Source organism: Medicago truncatula, chromosome 2 (assembly GCF_003473485.1).
Source record: "Medicago truncatula cultivar Jemalong A17 chromosome 2, MtrunA17r5.0-ANR, whole genome shotgun sequence".
Taxonomy (NCBI): Eukaryota; Viridiplantae; Streptophyta; class Magnoliopsida; order Fabales; family Fabaceae; genus Medicago; species Medicago truncatula.
The window spans coordinates 17,783,845-17,803,819 of record NC_053043.1 but is presented as its reverse complement, the minus strand read 5'-3'; the positions used below and the strand labels follow the sequence as shown (position 1 = coordinate 17,803,819).

The following is a 19,975-nucleotide window of genomic DNA, read 5'->3' as shown; positions in this document are numbered from 1 at the left end:
AAGAGAGTGTTAGTGGATGTCACCCTAGTATTTCTCATTTATTTATTTTTATCATGTGGCTCAACCAATTAACCCATAATTTAGGGGTCTCTCCGACTCAATCGGGTTTTTAAAACAATATTTTCTAACTTTTATCTAATTTATTTTTGTTTTAGTCCTTGAATTACATCTCTTGCTAACAAAGTAGTTTATATCACTTATTAGAAAATCGGCCGCTCCTTTTGACCCAAAAAAAAAAAAGAAGAGAAAATCGGTCGTTTATTGATATCACTTACTTGCAAATTAGTCGTCTCTACACTATATTAGTCACCGTCAAAATAGTCATGTTAGCAAAAGAGAAATGATATTTGAACAATCATTCACAATTTTTATGACAACTTTCTCTGTAATCATTACATTATCTTTTTATATTTTCTCTCTATTCTTTTGGTTTTTGTGTCAATGCTTCATTTTCTTTACAAAAAATTAATTGTCTCAAAAGTTGTCGTAAAAATGAATGTTCAAATAACACAACTCTTAGCAAAATAACCAAATTATCTAATATCATTCAAAACTGGAATCTTTTTTTATCTAGTTGTGAATTTTAAAGGTGTAAACGCTTGGATATACATTTTTTTAAGCTGCACATTGTAGCTTCTTGATTTTCAATTCTCTCCCTTAATAATAATAATAATAATAATATATGATTGTTTCAACTCTCTTATTTCCTTCTTAAACTCTAGCCATCAACCCTTTCTTCTTCTTGTCTACCGAAGATGGGTGATTTAGAGTCAATTTTGACCCAGAATCACCCCTTCGAGTTGTTTTTCCTTATATCCTAATTAAATAAGTGATTTCCACATATTTTCAGTTTTCTTTCATTTGATTTTGTGATTTCGTCGTGACTTGTTTGTTTTGATTTCTCGTCTTTGTGCGGTGTGCTTTTGATTTCCCATCTTAGTACGGTGCTTATTTGATTTAGGTTAAAAGATTAACTTTGAGCAAGTGCAGATCCGATCAATGACTTCTGCGTCGTCAACGTTGCAGATCCGGAGACATGAGTATTATTGAGACTTGAATATAGTCATATTTGTAGGCATAGATACTTTGCCTTATGCTATTAACATGGATGTTGTGAGTTTGTTCGCATGTTCGCAAATTCTTCCTTTTTGTTTTTAGCGATTTTGGATTTAAAATGTATCAAAGTACTCTATCAATTTAAATGAATGAATATCGTTTATTGTTGTAAAAAAAAATATGAATTGTTTCAAACTGAAAATCAATAAACATACGACAGAAAATCAACATAGTTTAGAAAGGGTTTCATATAAACAAATAATAGGATGGCAATTAGAAAATGATTATATGTGTTTCTCGGTGCCATATTTTTTTTTCTAAAATACCATTCAGATTATATATTCCGAATTTGAGTTTTTCCCATTCTAAGGTGAAAAAATGAGTTTTTCATCAATTCACATTTTATAATCCAAAAAACTCAAAATATAGGCCGCACTATTTGATTTTTTTCGGATTATAGAATCTGAACACCCCTAAACACCTTTTTTTTATGGTGTTGATGCAGTTCGGATTACATAATCTAAACTTCATCAACACCAATTTTGAACATGTTTGTAACATTGATAGTCATTTTAAGGACAATATTAATCTTCCTAACTCTCATCCTTGTGTTTTTATGATTTTATTTGACAGATTTTTATCAATTTTTACTTGATTTTTTGGTTGTTTTTAAAAGCTAAATTCAAAATTGTTGAAAGGGGAGAGATTATGACAGCTGATTATACATAAGCATAGTTCGGATTATGAAATCCGAACTGGAAAGAGCATTTTTGAAAATTTCACAAGGTGCGTGAGAGTGTCATAGGATTGGAAAAACTAATAATCTTAAAAAATTACATAAAGGTATTTTGGTTATTTTTAGGTGTAATCAAGTTTTTAAAGTGTTTTCAATTCATCTCGGACTGCCTCCATGGCTCCATCATAGTTTCCCTAGGTGGGTCTTGTTGAACTTATATCCATTTTTATATGACTTTGATCATAACAAACTTTCTCAACTAAATCTAAAATCTTGAGCATTTGTATATTTATCTATGTGCTTCAGTTATTTATATGAGAACATGGTTCAATATAAAGCAGGCGATCATTGCAACATATAAATTTTCTCAACTGTTGACAAGAAGTTGACACAAGTCTCTAAATTCTTAAAAATGATTCGGCAATGGTATTATTTGAAGATGAATGTTAGGAACATTCTATTTTATTCTCTGACATTCACTATCTTATTGAATGAAATTGATGTAAATCACACACTTTGAAAGTAGATCCATACATAAAAAGATGGAACTCATAGATTTCATTCAACAAAAAAGTGAGTGTTAAAGAACATATCAGAGAGAATGTGCAGCCAAGATGTACTCAGAATTAAATTTTTAGCACGATATATATCATGCTTCCCCAGTCATTGAAATTTATAAAGACTCGAGTAATAATGACGGGTCAAGAATGACATAACAGGGAACAACTTGGTAGTGTAGTGTCCTTGAATCACAAAAAAGATCATGGAAAATAGGATTAATTAAATAAATGGATCATATAAATATTAAGAATTTCATTTTCAGTGCCAACAAAAGAAAATCACACTTTATAGTTTCTATAAAATTTTCCGTCAACATTTTTAACCATTGTAAAGTTTTTCATTGTCATTTTTAGTCCCTGCAAAAAATTACCGTTAATATTTTAGTTCCTAAATGTTATAGAAAAATGTCACAAGGACTAACAAAAGTGTGATTTTTATTTGTAGGGATTAAAAATAAAATTTTGAATTTTTTTTTTGAACAAACAAAAATGAAATATATAACTACCAAAAACGTAAACAACAAGTGTGCTAAACAATCACGGAAAGAACAAGGTCCTGACAAGAATACAAAATTTTCAACCGATGCCCATACATAAAAGTGGGCTCGACCACCAACTATGAGTACCAAAACTAAAAACAACATTACTAGCTTTTAACCCCCACAAAGAAGATGATTTTACTTTGTCTAACAATTGTGGTAAAGAGCTCTGCATGTTTCTAAAAATTCTAACATTCCGATCATTCCATAAGACCCAAACACACTGAAGCCAAATCAAATGAAAAAAAGATCTTCGTGATTTCAAGCAACCTGCGTAATGAATAAGTTGCAAAAAATGGTCTGAAATATGTTGAGGATCAACCCCTTCAACCCAATGTCAATCCCTCACCAATGACCATAAGGCACCAAAAATTGGGCAAGACAAAAACAAGTGATTCACATCTTCCACGTGACCACAACCAGTGACACACAACCGCGCCTCCAAAGGAATGATACCACGGTTTGCCAAATTTGCTTTCGTAGGTAAATGATCCCTCAATAGCCGCCAAGCAAGAATAGAGACTTTAAGAGGAGCCTGTTTATGCCATATTAACTCCATATTTGAATATAACCAAGGATGTTCATGTGATGTCAACATGTCATACACACTGTGAACTGAATACTCGCCACCCTGATCCGATAACCACAACCATCTATCAGGCAATGTTGCAATATTTCCTGCGAAGAAACTGTCAGTAATAATGCTCTACACTCCTCTCGTCTTCCTCCCACGTCCATAAGCGACGACGCCACTGCCACGTCTCCCCACCGACATCCACCCCAAACAAGAACATATTCCTAACTGTGCTTATTTGTTGACGGCCAAATCATATAGTCGTCTAAAGCGCTCACAAAATGGAACATTACCACACCAACAATCACGTCAAAATTTTTGGATATTTATAAGGACCATTTACTTACTTAACGGTAAAAAATATAAATAACACCTCATGAGTCAAGAAGGTTGCAGTCGGTAGAACTAATGTCAAGAAGGGTGAACTCCTAAACTTTTGCTCTTTGCTTATGAAGACATATGAGTTGAATAATTTGATTAAGGACATTGATCCACTCTATTGTCATCGCTTTTTTAGTATCAATGTTCTAAGTAAAAATATTTGGATTCTGGCACTAAATAGTACTTTATTATGTTGTGGCCTTCTAAACTTTTGCTCATTGCTTAATAAGACATATAGCTTTCTTGTCGCATTTAAGCAAAATACTTTATCATATGATTTTAAATTTGAATTATCTTCATGTTTTTATTATTTGAATTATCCGGCCTATGTTTTTTTATGACAAATATTAATAATCAGTTGTTAGTATTAGGTTTATGAATACCTACTTATGTTTGCATTTGAATCTAATAGACATGTCAATGCGCATGCATTGAAATAGTTGCATATATCAGATACATATATAATTGATGTAAAGTAGATACATATTCTCAAACGTTTATTTTAAATATTTTTATAATTAATGTCTTAACTATCAACGTATAACCTAAAGTATCATGTGTGTTGCACGGGCGTTATTTCTAGTTTAAGACATATAGCTTTCTTGTCACATTTAAGCCAAATACTTTAAAATTTTGAACATAAGTTTATCATAATTAAGACACTTGGGTTATGAACTCAACAGACTCAAGTCAAGAAAGTTCGCGTCAAGAAGTCTGTAAATCATGAATAGGGGCGGATCCGTACATTTTATATTGGTGTGGTTAAAATATGAACTAAACTATACCAAACGTATTTGAAATCCAAGTTTCACAAACATAAGTGAATCACTTCTCATTACTTCATAGTTTTACAAACTTCACATCTACTTTTGAAGTTAATGAACAAAAACTGATGATATAGCAAATAACTTTAATGAATCTTGTATGGAAAAACAGCCTTACCTCAGCAAATATATATATATATATAGAATCTTATATGGTAGAAAGTTAATCCAATTCATTGAGATAGAAAACTGTATTCTGGAATGCAATGGTATTCAATGTTTTACCATCTCCAACAGCACCAAACTCCAAAATAGAGACAATGTGTTGTCTAGATCTAATTTATCAGTATAGAGAATCTCATAGAGCAATGTCAACACTCATTATATTCGAAAGAAATGTTTGATAGATAATAGTCATTGTGAAGAAGCAATTCTGAAACCCAATTGCAATTGCAATTCCAATTCACAAACACTCATAATTCCAATTGCAATTCAGAAACACTGTTCAAAACTGAAACAATTTAAGAAAAAAACCGCAAATCAAACCAACTCAACCGAAACCGTAAAAAACCGCATTTAGTTTGGATGTATTCTGATTAATTTTTTACTCAACCACATAGTTTGGTTTGATTTACGGTTTTTATTTTAACCTATGTCGCTTAGACCAATACTCATAGAAACTCTAAAAACTTTTACAAAATGACATATTTTTTCTCTTGTTAAGTTTCTCTTTTACTTTTTATTTCAAAAATGTACTTACGTGCTACTTGAAAATTTATAGAATGATAAATGTTAGTCTTTTACATTTCTTATATAATAGGATTACTTTTTGTCCACATTTTTAATTTCGTCTATATTGTTTTGTGAAAATAAAACTATAATATTGGATGAAATTTAAAACATTGTCGGAAACATTGCTGAAAATATGTTGCGTTATAGCTTTTTAACTCAAATTTTAATGTTGGAAACAAAAAATTGTATTGTCTCGAAAAAAACCGCACCAACCAATCCAATCCAAACCACATCGGTTTGATTTGGTTCGGATTTTATTTTAAAAGTCAACCGAACCAAACCAAACCGCATGTTTTTTTATCTCGCGGTTCGGTTGACTTTTAGCCTCAAAACCAAACAAAACCACACCGCGAACACCCCTAAATTTCCATTTCTCAATTCCAAATTTAGAAACCCTAAATCAAGCAAAATAGGATAAGAAAAGCGAAAGAGAGTTGAGTCAGAGTCATGAATATCAAAGTTTAAGCATGATTCAGTAAGAAGCATACAGACTCAGAAGGATCTGCCTTACTCTTACTATACTCTACTTAGTCAAGAAGCTAAGCAAACGGTATATGTTAATTTTATATGTTGAATTCATCAACAACCCAATTAACAACTTAATGCAATCAGAGTGGGACCAAAATATGTCTCTAAATGTATCCAAATCACCCACCATTTTATACCTATTCACATAGTTATCAGCCGGCAGAAATATCATGAGATGTTGTATTTCTAGTTTAGGACCACCATAAGACTTGTTACATTTGTAACATGCATTATAATATGTTTGATAATACTCACATTGTGGACACTTCTTTCTTTCAATTGTGAGAAGAATGTTTCACCATTGGTTCATGCTTTTGATCATGTGATGACCTACTAGTGTTTCTGTCATCACTTCTTTTTTGACACACTGCATTGACCTTCCACATATCAACGCTCAAAAGACCATCCTGCGATCTGAATGAACACACATTTCTTAGATCCAATTTCGATGCATTTCAATGACTACTTGTATTTACATTTCACACCTCTTTCACAACCCAATACCAATGTAATCATTCTTATAACTACACCGTGATCTGAACTTGATTTCGAGTACAAAATTTCTTAAACAAACATTCAACTAACTATGAAGTTGCTCTTATATTTGAAGATATTAACGTAAATGTATATTCATATGCAACCCTTATTAGTAATGAAGTTTTCGATAAGGTCGTGACAGTTGGCTATAGGAACATTACAATAAGATGACATATCATCCATCTAAAGTGTACACCCATCCGGACAAATCCCGTCCAAACTAATAATCAGAAAGGTAAAATTGTCAAAAAGCCAAGAAGCAACTTCCAATATATATAACGACACAGAGATAAGAGCTCGAAATAAAATGAGTCAGGAAAGCCAAGAAAGATTCAAAGCTTATTTACCTGTGTAAAAAAAACAGTTCAATTCTTTCGTTTGTTTGATAATAAAACTCCTTTGCATATTAATTTCTCAAAAAGGAGGATCATGTCTATAGAACATTTGAGGTAAGTTTCCTACGATGCCCCCTGCAATAATTAGATGCAGTTACTCACCCAACTAAAGAAATAGCAGTCAAATCAACTGCAAGGACATCAGAAGTTCCTAGGGCCAACTTTTACATACAGATTGTTACAAAGATCACTGAAAATTTGTAATCCAGATTCATTTTAAAAAAACTATAAAAACCAAAACAAGAGCTTAAGAATTTTAGCTAATAAATCAAATATTGGATAGCCAGCCTGAAACCTGAACAATGATGATAGATTACAAGAATCTATCCATATACATAAATCATAAGGATAGCAACGACGAAGAGAAAAACAAACAGTACTCATCATTTGATCAAACACAAAATGATCATATTTTACATGGTCGCCTATTTTCCTGAAAGCTTCCAGGAAAATCCTGCATGAACACCAAGCGAAGCATCGTAAACTGCTTGACAGCTTCATCTGCAAAATACAACAAAGCAAAAATTTGGGGTGTGTGTGTGGTGGAGCGGTGAGGGGTGGGGAGGAGTCCTTTCGGTAAATGAAAGCTGATTTTATTAAAATATTAAATGTATGTACAAAGGACTTGTTCTCTGATCTATAAGAGCTACAACCAGGATACAAATGTCTGCTAACTTATGATCACTGGGAATACTAACTTGTTACTTGAACAAAAAGGTTTTTACACTGGAAGTCATGAACTTCAAGACTAGCAAAATCCGAAACAGCTGAAAGTAACTCAAAAACTTGGGAGAGGGTAATCTACCAAAGAATCTATATAACCTAATTAAGGCAAGGATTAGCCACAAGACCATCCTCTGTAACTAGTCATAACTTAAAGTACTTTGTTTCCTTTGTCATTGGTATAATGAACGGTAATATACATTGAAAGCTGTTTCAAACCATCATGTTCAAGTCGGAAAGGTCATCCATGGGAATTTCAAGGCCCATAAACCCATCCTCTTGCAATCCATCATCATCAATATTCAACCAGGAACCAATATCCTGACCTTGGTCATCAAGCACATCCATTCCAGGCAGTTGCAGGTTAGACAAATCTATAGGTTCATCTTCACCCATGGCACACTCATTCTTTTCCTTGGCATTGCTATTGGTAGACTTTTCATTTGATTTTGAACCAGATGGCAATTCTGGTTTAGGTTGGTCTGATAGCTTGCCAAGGAGGCCATTAACAGAAACAGAATGCTGACCTGCTTTCTGCTTAGGCTTTGATTTGGGTTTCCTTTCTCCTTTAGTATTATTGAGTGCTGGCCTACCGGCTTTGGTAGTTCCATTTCTGGATTGCACTTCTCTGCTCTGCCCTTTTCCGTCCCTGTCTCTTTCACTTCTCTTTCCTTTTGTGCTGCTTGGTAGAGAACCTCTAATGCCCGATGGAACACTCGAAGCACCGACATCATCAAGGGACAATTCCCTTTTCTTCCCCCTATTTGACCAAATATCTTCCTTCCCACTTGTCTGTTCAGATGAGTTGTTTATAACAGGATAAATATCTGATAAATTGACGTCATGATTATTCATGTTCGGGCTAAATTGTGACGGGCTTCTCCGTGAACTAATGGAACCTGCAGAAGAAATACAAATTAAAAATTAAAACCTATATATAACCGTTCAGGCAATGAAGGATAGAAATCATTTGTCCCCTCCCTATGTCCAAAATCATGTACTGAATAAAATACTGACAGCTAGGAAAAAAGGACGCCTCTCAGTCGGCAGTAGACATTCTTAGCTGGCAGTACTTTTTGCCTTAGTCGCAGTATTTCATAGGGAAGACATCATCAGGGACAAGGAGAGTAGACAGGATTGCACAAACAAGCATAAATTAAAGGTTTAAAGCCATGTGAGATTTTGGCTAAGATGATCATAGGAAACACAGCAAGATACAAAATAATAGATTAGACCATTTATTCAAGGAGATATTGAACAGGACACCTGTTCTTGCTTCCAGAGAAACAGAAGAAGCATGAGGTTTTGCAGATTCAGCCTCCATGCCACTTTGCTGGGAAGAAGCAGCAAAGAACATATCCTTGAATAAAGGCTCGTTGAAGCAGCTCTTGCCAGTATCTTCAAATTGATGGTACCGCTCCAATGTTCGTTTAACAAATCCCAATGCAGCTTGCTTGGCCACTTTGCTGCTTGTATTTCTCCCACCTGAGGGATTACGGCCCCAACAAGCCTGCCAACCAATTATTGTCAATTTACTATGCCATGAAACCTAAATATAAAAGAATGAACATTTTCTAATATGATGGCATCTACATTTGGCTATGGAGTGTTTAACTCTTACTCCGAGACAATTTTAAATAAGATATTCATGCAGAGTATGGATTCTGATCTCTATGATAGAACACTAAAAGAAAATAAGTCAAACAGGTCACAAGTCTGAATTTAAAAAAATAATGTAATTAATGGTTGTGTTGCAAATGGTAGGTTTTCATAACCTCAACAATCCACACAAGTCATAGAGATTGGGATCACCAACACTTATAGGGCATATGATACATTCCAGCAGCTTCATTTAAGGCTACCCACACTATTCAACATAACGCCCTGCACATTATATGTGTTCCTTTTTCTACTTCCTGCCGCATACTTAAATAATCAGAGTTAGACCATGTCTTCACTTTGTCCATACTACCCAATACCCACTAGTCCAATGCAAAGATCCCCTTTCAACCATTGTAACAGAGCCCTTGGCCTGGGGGATAATTGACTAGGTTGGAGTGCAAAAATACTATTTTAAAACTATAAAACTGGTTATATAAAAAAAGTAATATTGAATTTTAAGAGGGTTACCATGTATTTCTCATAAGCCATCACAACAAGTTTGTCTAGAGCACGTTGCTCAAAATCCCTGTTAATCAAAATTTTACATCAGCAATGAGCAACAAAAGTTTAAATCCAGAAAATTATCAGGGCATAAATGGAAGTGCAATTACTTTTCTTGACATTCTTTGGTCACTGAGGCAGATTTCAACAACCCTTCTAGCAAGTCTTTCTTCTTGAAAACCTATGGTATACATAAAAAATAAAATTACAACGTCAATTATATAATATCAAAATCACATCCATAAAGTTCAGAATTAAATTCATAAATAAGATGTCTAGGCCTGGTCTATATTGCTTCAATAAAAAGTCTGATATTAACATGAATTTGGGAAGCAATGTTTTTAAAAAATTACGTACTGATAAAAAAAATATTGGCAAAAAAACATTTAGATAACTAGCAGTTATTAGTACATGATAACTTAACTTCAGCATCAGTTAGTACCTGTCTTTGATATTTCTCCTCAAACCCAGTCAAATCGTCGAATATTGCTACATCATCTGTTTGCGATATTTCAGGCTAGAAAAATTAAAAGAGAAAAAATCAGTACTACAAAAACAAACAATATTTAACAATAATAGACAGAACTTGAAAGAAAAAAAACTCATTAGATCTATTGATCAGTAGTCTATTGAATGTATAGCAGAGTAAACTAGAACAAATATAGTTTAACCAAACCTGACAATGTTCATATTTCCCCACAATGAGATGTCAAGAAAAATAGCACAAAAGTTATTAGAAAAGTGACTTACCACAGGGTCTGGGGAAATTCCAATGCTTTGAAGCTCCAAGAGAAGCCTTTCATTCATATCCATGGCATCATATTCCAACCCATTGGATGGAATATCAACTACATCATTTATAGTATCATGATGTCCTGGCTTCTGAGTTGTCCTATAACCATTGCAAGCAGAATGAGCAGTGAAGTTATAATTAGCTTGCGGGTGGCTATCCAGATGGTTCAGTTCCAACTCCCCGTTTGTCTCAAATTGAGTATCATACGCATCAAAATTGAAATTTTCACTTCCACTGCAACCCTCCTCTGAAATTAAAGCAGATAACAGCCTTTGACAAAGGGGAATTGCTTTACAATCCCCTTTAGTTAGCTGCGATTGTTCACCGACAATTCCAGCACCCCTTTGAGCATCATGTCCGATATCTCTTGCGCAACCCATCAACCCTAACCCATTAGTAACAGCTTCACAATCATCTATATTTGAAGAAACTGGAGTTGCCATCAATCCGCTTGACTCAAGATTTATCTGAAAGATGAATAAATTAGTGAAGAAGTTCAAATAAATAATTCAACAACGGGTATGTTTAAGAAAACCGGATCAACTAAATCATGCTATTATCATAATTAACAACAAATATAATGTATGCAAGAACTGAGACGAAACTTTTAATATATATCAAATTATAAAAGAGCACAATACAGCGGTGCTTCAAATTTGTCTTTTGTCCATGATATTATTGCACTTAGGTTGCCTTTGATTGATTATTTATAAATTAGAATATAGTTTTTACTATAAATAAGTAAATGTTCCTTTTGTCTCGAATCTCCTGATGTTATATAACAGCCAATGCCATAGTTCCAGGACACAGGAGATTCGAGACAAAAGAAACATTTACTTATTTATAGTAAAAACTAGATTTCTAATTTATAAATAATCAATCAAAGACAACCTAAGTGCAATAATATCATGGACAAAAGACAAATTTGAAGCACTGCTGTATTGTTCTCTTTTATTACATGTGAAACCTCTAAACATGGATAAGGTAGACAAGAGTCACGCTGCATTTGACCTAACACAAACTCTTAAAAAGTATAGTAACAATAATTGTCACTAATAATCACTAACAAGATAAGGATTCACACCTTTTGTTTCCAGTAAGCAACATCCTCCTCAATTATCATACCGAAGAAAGGCTCCATCTGCTTCCAAAATTGGCCAGTAATAGCACGACCTGCAGTAATAAGAAAATTCAGAGCTACTCCATCAGATAATAAGTATTTAGGTATCACATTTAGATAGTATTTAGTAAGATTGATACCAGAGTTTATTAGACCCTTTACAGCAGCCAATAGCTCTGCATGTCCATCTTCTGGACCTACTAAATCAATGAAACCAAAAGTGAATAATAATATGCTGCCATGGACCTACTAATAATATAGCTGTATTACAAATGGAAATTTAACTTCAACATGTTTTTCTTGACAACCAGTACCATGGAAATCTGCTGATGCACTAATAGCTGAGTGCTTTTGACGAGTATATGCCTTCCGATCAGAAAGTTTCCTGGTTGGTGGACGACCTGCCTTGCTGCACGGATTTCATAGTAAGATTTTAGTCCGTTCCCAAATAAACAACTTCACGATACTTTCTTCAGAGCTTGCATAATTTTTATAACTTTTGGAAATAAATCTATAATTAAAGGGTATATGTTCTTTTAAAAAAACACAAACAGGCCCTGTAGCAATGATTTTGAAAGAGGGATTCTAACCTTTCACTCTTTTCAAATCCTAGTCTTGAACTTCTGAGCTGTTTTACGGTCCCTATGTTTCCAAGCTTCTCAGATGTCATTGGGGTCAATGACCTTGTAGCAGGAAAATTCCGCCCTGTTCTCCCTTGCCTCCGAACACCGTCTCCACGTTCTTCCCTGGATGCAAGCTTATTTTTTTTTGTTGGAGGAACCATGTTAGACACCTTTTGAACATTTTGTCCAGCTTTCTGGTCTATCCCATCCGGTTTCCTGCCCTTCTCTTTAGGCTTCATCTCAGCCACCCCTGACTCTTCACTTTCAGAGAAGGCAGCTGAAGATGACGGATCGCCTTTTAATCTTATTTGCTGGGGAGAACCGCCAGACAAACGTTTGGCAACTCCTAACCCAAGATCACTGCCAGACGCATCAGATACAGAATCCAAAGCAGGGGAATCGGCATTACTTGAAACAACGGGAATAAAATTTGTTCTTCTGGCAGTACGGGAGCTCTTATGTGGCGGCTGCCAGAGGGGGGCAACAGGTGGAGAAGATGAACGTGCTGATGCTGCACGTTTGCGATTATTTGTGCTAACACCAGCAGGGGGCTTGGTTGTAGTGGTACAATTAGATAGTTCCCAATCATTAGGAACAGTTTCTCTGTTGACAACTGGTGACATCTTGGAAGCAGAAACTCCTGAACCTGATCGTGGCGCCCGAATAGATGTATTCAATTTTGCGCTTGAATTAGGGCTAGTTGAATTGAATTCATCACGGACCGTTGCCCTGGGTATATAAAAAACATAAAAACTAAATCAATTATCAATTATAAAATATGTTCAAAAGAACGACAGAGATCATCCTTTAAGAAAAAAGTAAAAGTAAACAACTAGGACCGATAAACATCAACAAACTATAGTTACACTATCCCTCAACAAATTTCTAACATAAACCTCTTTAAAAAGACGAAACCACCCACTTATTCTTATCCTAGAGCAGTTGCTTAATTCAAAACATCTAATCAATTAAAGAATTAAAACACAATAAAGAAGGTAACTATCAATATTAATGACAGTTCATAAGGATCGACAAATACACGGAAATGAAACAACTAAACAACCCCACAAAAGCAAGGGAGGGGCAATATGAACATGATGTGGGGAAAATTGTTGCTACGGATAAAATAAAGCTTTCTTTCCAAAATCAATAAATCATAAGGCTCTACAGTGTGCTTACTTGTTAGCAGCTCTGAAATTCATCCTTTCCTTGTCTGAATTAAGAGGACGATCCCGCCTATCACTGACAGCAGAATTGCTATCGGTGTCATTTCTAGGAGTAGAGACGCGTGTGCCCAACCCAGCTTGCTGAGAGATGCCATCTGATTTTCCAGCTCCAGCAGTTCCATTAGGAAGGCCCAACCTAGACAAAATACATGAAATTTTCATATTCATAGCCTACAAATTACAAAAAAATCGAAATTCAGAAGAAATTTTTTTTACATTTCCTCTCCCATTGAAGATACTTAAAATCATTGAGCATAATCCCTCTCCAATTTATAGACTAAGCCTTTCACCATAAAAGGAAAATTTGTTTATTTTTTTAATTTTTAAATACAATGTATATATCCTAAAACGTAATTGGTAACAAATTACAATTGGAAGACTAAGTACAATGTATATAATTTAAAATATAATTTTAGATTATATTTTTTTTCCGATCAATATTAACGATGGCAATTCTTTATTGGCACTATAGTCGACTAATGCCAAATAATAAGTTGACCAAATTGCATAAATATTTGATATAATAAGAAAAACCAATTACGTTTTAGGATATATACATTGTACTTAGTCTTCCACTGGTAGTTTGTTACCAATTATGTTTTAGGATATATACATTGTATTTAAAAATTAAAAATAAATAAACTAGATAACCGTTGCAAATTTTCCTTTTATGGCGAAAGGCTTAGTCTTTAAATTGGACATTACTGTGAGCGATTATGCTCAATGATTTTAAGTATCTTCTATGGGAGAAGACATGTCACAATTTTTTTTTCTTCTGAATTTCGATTGATTTTCTGTAATTTGTAGGCTATGCATATGATATTTTCATATATCTTTGTCTAGGTACATGAAAATATCATATGCATAGCCTACAAATTACAGAAAATCAATCGAAATTCAGAAGAAGAAAAAATTGTGACATGTCATCTCCCATAGAAGATACTTAAAATCATTGAGCATAATCGCTCACAATAATGTCCAATTTAAAGACTAAGCCTTTCGCCATAAAAGGAAAATTTGCAACGGCTCTCTAGTTTATTTTTTTAATTTTTAAATACAATGTATATATCCTAAAACATAATTGGTAACAAACTACCATTGGAAGACTAATTACAATGCGTATCGTGGTTTAGATGCAATGTACTAATAAACAAAAACATATTTAACCAATATATATTGGAGAATATTTATATACATGGGGAATATTTAAAAACGAAATTGGTTTTTCTTATTATATCAAATATTTATGCAATTTAGTCAACTATTATTTGACATTAGTTGACTATAGTGCCAATAAAAAATCACCATCATAAATATTGATAGGAAAAAAAAAATGTAATTTAAAATTTACATTTTCAAAATACAATGCTCTACACTGACTGAGAAATGACAATGTGTATTAGTACATTGCATCATTAAATGTGGTTTAAATGCAATCTACTAATACACATTGTCTTTTATCAACCAATATAAAACATTGTAATTTGAAAATGTAAATTTTAAAGTTAATTTTTTTTCGTATTTATGACTTCAATTTTTTACTGTGCTATAGTCATTTAATGTCAAATAATAAATTGACCAAATTGCATAAATACCTAATATAATAATAAACCAATTACATTTTAGGCTATATACAATGTACTCAGTCTACCAATGGTAATTTATTGGATTTTCTTCCATTCATGGACAAAATACAATCATAAAAAAATTAAAAAATTAAAAATTAAAAAAAAAAAAAGTGGTTTCAATTTTTCATTTATATTGTAAATGGTGGAAGGCTTCAAACCCTTCTTTATGTATAAATTGGACATTACTGATAATTCATCCTGAATTGGTGCATGTAGTACTAATACCACAGCTTACCCAGCAATGGAATTCAGCCAATGAAAACCTCATCCTAAGAACAATCATTGAAAATTTTCCTCTACTTGAAGTTCAAAATGCTAAATAATACTTTATCAAAGCATATATTATAAGCTAATTCTTTGTTTATGAAAAGATAAAGGCCCACAATTACACTCATACCTGAAAGAATGAGAGTCGTTACTCAATTTTGACCGAGCATCAGTGGCTAGTCTTTGTTGCATTCCTTGCTTAGTTTCCTGGAAATTGTTAACAGGTTTTGCCGATGTTATACTTGAAGACCCGTCTGGTTTGATGCCTGAACGCTTCTTCTTTGTTTTAGACTTTTCCCAACCATCACCTACAATGGGAAAAATTCGTTCCTCGCCATGAACTGTACCATTATTAGCAAGTCGTAGGATATCCTTCTCTCTATCTACAGTTCCAGATGACCTAACGAGCGAATTAGTCCGCACATCCATCTAGAATTAAACACGCCCCAAGTCAGATTTGCTCAACAGAGTTTGAAGCATACCAAGTTAATATGTAATATGACACTCCATATAAAGAGTAGTACAGACAAAGTTATAAAGCAATGGGACATACGCGCAAGCAATATTAAAACAAAAAAAAACGTACAACATAAAAGAATATTCAACGCTTCTTTGATTGTGTTTTGGATTTAGTTTTTAAAATTTGTTCGGTAAAATAGTTTTTCAAAACTGTTTTCCAACACAAGTATTATTGGTTTGATTTTTTTTTAGTTTGAAAACAATAAAATAAGGATGAAAGAGTTCATTACAGACATACATACATGCTTAAGGGTGAAACACATATATGCAATAAACATAAATAAAAATAATTTTAGAATAGTCAGCATAAATCTTTTTGAAACATGCATTCAATTACACCTTACCACGTAAACATTTATGGAGATAATTTAGGAACTGACATAACAAAGTGACATCATGGTGTAATTTGATTGGATGTATGTGTAAAAAAATTACACTTATTGTGCATAGCCATTCATCTCATAATTTTATAATAGGTTTATTATACACATAAGGTGGTAACTCCACCAAATAACAGAGGTAAAATGTTATAATTCGCAACTTATGCAAAGACAAACATAAAACAGGCTTCATGTCAGACAAAGATATATCAAACTTTTTGGACTTTATGAATTGGGTTTATATATAGTCATATATTATTGCTTACAATCATGCATTATTCTTTCAAAAAAAAAAATCATGCATTATTAAGTTGAGAGCAGCAAGAAACAAAATATATAACATTAGGAGGCACAAAAGACGAGAAATACCTTGACATCAACCAAAGAAGTTCTGGTGCGCTTGTTTGGAACAGCAGTTTTGGCTCTTTCTTCTAACTTTTGCTGGTCATGTTCAAAACTACCTGTTACTGCATGACCATGAATGCCAACTTTACCTATGTTTGGGCCCAAGACTGGCCGATCACTTAATGTAAAACTAGAACGGTCAGTAGAAAAATTTTCCGAACGAGCTCTCTTCTTTGAATTTATATTTGGGAAATCTTTGTTGAATCTAGATAAGGCTTCACTGAACATTTTAGCACGATCCCTGTTGAGTTGTACAATGTTATTAAATAGTTGTAACTTCAATGCAAGTAAAAGAGCATTTAAAAAACTACCTTGCCCTCCTAAAGTTTGCATGTAAACCATCCCTGAGTCTTTTGATATCTTCTGGTACTATGGATGTCAATTGCTTGCCTTTTACATAACTAGATGGAGATTCATCCGGTGAAATTCCCAGAGCAGCACTGACATGTCGTTTATAATCCATGGGACGATTAGACTTATGATCTAAAGCAACCAATTTTGGATCAAAACGCACACAACTGAAGAAGTTCATCACATCCCCTTGTGTCGCTGAAGAACTGCTTCGTGACATGTTTGGAAGAGAGGACAAAATTGGATTTTCTATGCCTTCACGAAAGCTACCTGATCTATCTAATGAAGCAGCTATGTGGGATCCTCGCTGCCCAGTGTACAAAGGTCTATCTGGGCTGGTGGAAGATACGTCAAACTTGTTGGATGCTGCCATTGCACTAATTTCCGCACATCTTTTAAACAAAAAATACAGAACAGAGAGTATTGCATGACACAGATGTGGCACTATAGCACATAAAGGGCAAATCTGATTCGCAAGGGAACAATTGGACAACGTACCTGAAAGGTTCAAATTAATAGCAGAGAATCAAACTCCATTGGATATGATGCAGAGATATTCATGTGGACACTAAATCAAAGGTTTAAGAATCAGCTCTGTTAACTTCAATTTCAGAGTTAAAATCTAGGACAAGGTTTTATTTTAATAGATATACCCTAAAGACTGATAATACAAAGTTTAAATCAGCTATATGATATCTAAGTAACAGTTTAATTCAGAAACAATGAAACATTTTTGCAAAAAAAAAAAAGGTCCAAGTTATTAGATATGGTATAAACATCTCTAGTCTTATTGACAACACTAGAAACCCTTTCTGATATAAATGAAAAAATCTTTTGAAACAGAAGATTATTGAATGGAAAAAACTTTCTGCAAGTTCATCGTAGGTCTCAAGCTCGTCACATTGATTGTAAATATATAATAAATCAAATAAATACACAACCAGACTTGGCTTACACAAGTCTAATAATGACAGCATAGTACCATGCAGAAATGTACTTTAATAGACATAAATGCTCAACGCAACATCAAGACGAAATCTACATTATTATGACAAATGTTATAAAGATTTTGTCAACAATAAACTTCATTCAAACCAAATACTACTACAACTCACTGTCTACACTTCAAAAATCAATTGCTACAACAGTGTACAGTTTCAATTACTAAAACTTATTATCATCTGAATTTGAAACACAAGTCATGGCCCCATTAACTAGACTTCGTTATCATCTTTCCAACAAAAAAACAAGTAGTCAATCTCATGACAACTACTGTTTCGTTATCTAGAAACTATCAAACATTCCCTAACATTCACTTTACAAATGAACCCATCAAAACATTTGAATTTTACTCCTGAATTTATCAGCCTGTATGAAAACATATAGAACACCATTGATTACAAGCTATAAAACACTGACACAGACACGAACACGACACTGACACGTTAACACCGGTAATTTTTTTTAAAAATTAATTAATTGAACTTAATCACATGTGCCGTTGTCGTGCCGGTGCCAAACACCAGACACACCTTCCATTAGAAGTGTCGGTGCAATAAGGTTACAAATACATTATTTTCCCTCCAACACTAACTCCAGTCTACTTTTTCGACTATGTTTTTCTCTGATCAAAGCATTATTTGCCATCATAACATGAAATTACCACACAGAATAACACAAAAATCCTACTCCTCTGATTAAACCTCAAGCTTTTTCCTCATCACAAATTTCACTATACAAAGTATTCAGATAAAATACCATTAAAATTAAATTAGATCATGAATTTAGCTTAATTCATAGAAACAGATACTATTCAACCTCTACTTCATAAAATTCAGTTAATTCAAAAGTTCAAATTCATAATTCAAAACAAAAAAAAAAAAAAAAAAAATACATAGAAAATTAACAACATAAATAAACCCTAATTATACAATCAATACAATAAAAACGAAGAATTTAATACACAAACTACCCCAATAAAGCTAAAAATCAATACCAATTAAAAAATCAAAACCCTAGAAGTTGAAATTGAAAACCAAATTGAACAAAAGCAGGCTCAAAATTGACGCAAAAAAACAAAGAAACACGTAAAACAAACCTCAAATCTTGCAATGGTGTAATTGAATTATCGAATTCAGAAAATTGGGAAAAAATTGGGGAAAAACGTGTTAGAATTTGATTTTGCTTCAAGCTTCAAATCCATGGTGGACGAAACGAGCCTCTGGTGTTTTGATCGGCAATGTATTGGGTTGAGTGGAATTTACAATTTTACCCATGGGTTTGTTATTTTGGAAAATTGGAATTCGTGTTTTGTAAAGGGTGTTTTGGGGAATGGGGAATTAATACGGTATAACTGGCATAGAGTTATACATGTGATTATATATGCTATGCTACATCAATCATCAATGATGTGGTATAAATACAACTATAGTGATAATTATCACAATTTATAATTTTTTTTTTGAAGAAACACAAATTTTCAAATATATACATGGTATATTTTTCTTGAATTTAGACATTTTGATTAAAGTTCATGAATTTAGACTAACTATTATGAAAAAATATTTTGTCTAACTTTTACCTTTTTTTACAATATTTTATTTCACAATTTACAAAAAAAAAAAAAAAAAAAAAAAAAAAAAATTGAAGAATCACAAATTTTCAAATATATATATATATGGTATATTTTCATGAATTTTGACTATTTGGTTAAAGTTCATGAATTTAGACTAATCATTATGAAAAAAATATTTTGTCTAACTTTTACCTTTTTTTACAATATTTCATTTCACATATTTATCACAATTTATAAACTTCTTTTTTTTTTTTTACGAATCACAAATTTACATATATATATATATATGGTATATTTTCATGAATTTTGACTTTTTTTGTTAAAGTTTATGAATTTAGAC

The 19,975-nt window shown here is 33.0% G+C and overlaps 1 protein-coding gene across 3 annotated transcripts; it reads right to left on the bottom strand.

Annotated features, from left to right (window-relative positions):
• Positions 1–7,439: 7,439 nt before the first annotated feature.
• Positions 7,440–19,429, bottom strand: LOC25486430 (uncharacterized). Of its 3 annotated transcripts, none has more exons than XM_024777516.2 (15): positions 19,159–19,429; positions 17,021–17,558; positions 16,674–16,950; positions 15,536–15,834; positions 13,464–13,646; positions 12,252–13,013; positions 11,976–12,070; positions 11,802–11,861; positions 11,626–11,714; positions 10,499–11,008; positions 10,191–10,265; positions 9,859–9,929; positions 9,716–9,773; positions 8,852–9,095; positions 7,440–8,484 (listed from the first exon to the last, which is right to left on the bottom strand). In XM_024777516.2, the coding sequence occupies exons 2-15, from the start codon at positions 17,431–17,433 to the stop codon at positions 7,799–7,801; spliced, it is 3,822 nt and encodes a 1,273-aa protein (XP_024633284.1). In that variant the 5' UTR covers positions 17,434–17,558; positions 19,159–19,429; the 3' UTR covers positions 7,440–7,798. The 3 variants fall into 3 exon arrangements, with proteins under 3 accessions (XP_024633284.1, XP_013463463.1, XP_039686425.1); XM_013608009.3 differs by having other exon boundaries at positions 11,802–11,858; XM_039830491.1 differs by lacking the exon at positions 19,159–19,429 and having other exon boundaries at positions 17,021–17,580.
• Positions 19,430–19,975: the final 546 nt, after the last annotated feature.